Here is a 1,671-nt window from a genome sequence, read left to right as displayed (position 1 = left end):
CTTTAAGCCCAGGAATGCCCCACCTGAGGTCCTGGTGGGATCTGAGACCTGCGCTGAATTATGTGTGCCGCCTTTCGTGGTACCAATCTTTACAGAGGCTGAGGAGGTTACTGTTCAACATCTCAACCCAAAGCTTTGGGTTTTTTTCCCCTGTACATCAAACAGACCGCCCAATCCCTCAGTCAAGTCTGTTGAAAATTATTTATTTGCAGCCTCTAGACAGGCCCACAGGCATGGCCACACAGGCTGTACTGTTTTTCTCTTACATAGGTGGTCACTGCCAAACCCGGAGTATTACACCCTCCGTTATGCAGACGGTCCCCAGCTCTACATCACCGAACAGGTTAGTACAGGGAGAAGCCAAACCAACACAGGCCTTGCTCTGGAGTGAGCCACCCCGGGGGCCAGCGCTGTTTGCCCTCCTTACATCCAGGGAGCTTCCACGTCCTGGGTCAAGAGCTGCTTCCTGGGCAGATCAGGGAGCATCAGCCCTTGTCCTCCTCTGGTGGCTGGAAAAATGTGGCTTCTGCTTCCTGAGAGGCGCTTGAAAAGGATCTTAGAAATTCTTTGCCAAGAAACAAGCAGGAGAGGAGGCCCTGACTGAAGAGTCTCAGTTACAGCTACTTTAAAAATGACAGAAAGTTCTTGTTGATTCAACTTGCTTGCACAATTTTAATATTTTATCTTAGCTTCTCTTTTTTTCTCTTTGCTACCCAGACTCGCAGTGACATTAAGAATGGGACAATCTTACAGCTGGCTATCTCTCCGGTAGGTATTCAGCTTTCCTTAGGAATTCCTTTATTTGACAAGCGTCTGTGAGCACCTACCATGGGCCAGACTCTGTTCTAGAAAGTAAGACTTGGAGGTTAAAAAGTCAATCTTTGCTCTCACAGCCTGGTTGGGAATAAACAAACAAATGTAAGGCCTCTCTCAAGGGTCCTGAAAGAAGGTTGCTTAGGGAACTCAGAAAAGGGTCCACCTAACTCAGACTGAGGATTCCCAGAAAGCCCTTCCAGAGAAGGGGGACACTTGGCTCAGATGTTGAAGGATAAGCAAGAAGCAGCTGAAGAAAGAAGAAAAGGAAACGTATTCCAAGCAGAGAGATGTGCTTTGTTTAGGGGAGGCGGGAGTGATGGGTGGCCGAGGGCCTGTAGCCATCAACCAGAAGCCAGTGAAAGGTTCCTTGGCGGCCTGCTTATGGGTTGGACTTTATCCAGAAGGGAAAGATCATTATTGTGGGGACGTTGAAAGATTTTAAGCAGGAAGCTATATGATGCTTTGGTTTATATTTTATGAAGATCACTTTAGTGACAGTGTGGAAGATGGGCTTGAAAAAGGAAGGTTGATGGTAGGAGGAATCTTCAAGAAGCTGATGAGCAGTGTCAACAGCCCGTGAAGGCAGTGGCCGTGGCGATGAAACGATGGGCAGGAAAAGTATTTGCAGGTGAACTTGGCGAAGAAGGCAATACACTGGCTGTGGAAGCAGTGTGAGAATGCAAGCTGGCCCCCTGATTCCTGCAAGAGCAGCCCTTCCGGGTGACTAAGGAGGCGCCCACAAGGGTAGAAAGAAAACAGGCGCTAGAAATGGCGTAGGAGCTGAGGGCAGGGAGAGTGTCCAGATGGAGGACGGGTTGGTCTGCAGTGAGCAGAGAGAAGGTAAACTGAGGACAG

General features: G+C 49.0%; 1 protein-coding gene across 4 annotated transcripts in view; it reads left to right on the top strand.

The window, feature by feature from the left end:
* ELMO2 (engulfment and cell motility 2) overlaps positions 1–1,671 on the top strand; it is a 39,124-nt gene that overhangs the window by 11,871 nt on the left and 25,582 nt on the right. For all 4 annotated transcript variants that reach the window (XM_007446922.1, XM_007446921.1, XM_007446924.1 and 1 more), the window contains 2 exons: positions 271–343; positions 718–768. In XM_007446922.1, the coding sequence (XP_007446984.1) occupies positions 271–343; positions 718–768 (124 nt within the window). The remainder of the gene's footprint in view (positions 1–270; positions 344–717; positions 769–1,671) is intronic.

This window comes from Lipotes vexillifer, unplaced genomic scaffold, assembly GCF_000442215.2.
Source record: "Lipotes vexillifer unplaced genomic scaffold, Lipotes_vexillifer_v1.1 scaffold565, whole genome shotgun sequence".
NCBI classification, from domain to species: domain Eukaryota; kingdom Metazoa; phylum Chordata; class Mammalia; order Artiodactyla; family Lipotidae; genus Lipotes; species Lipotes vexillifer.
This window is presented reverse-complemented; position numbering and strand designations above follow the sequence as displayed.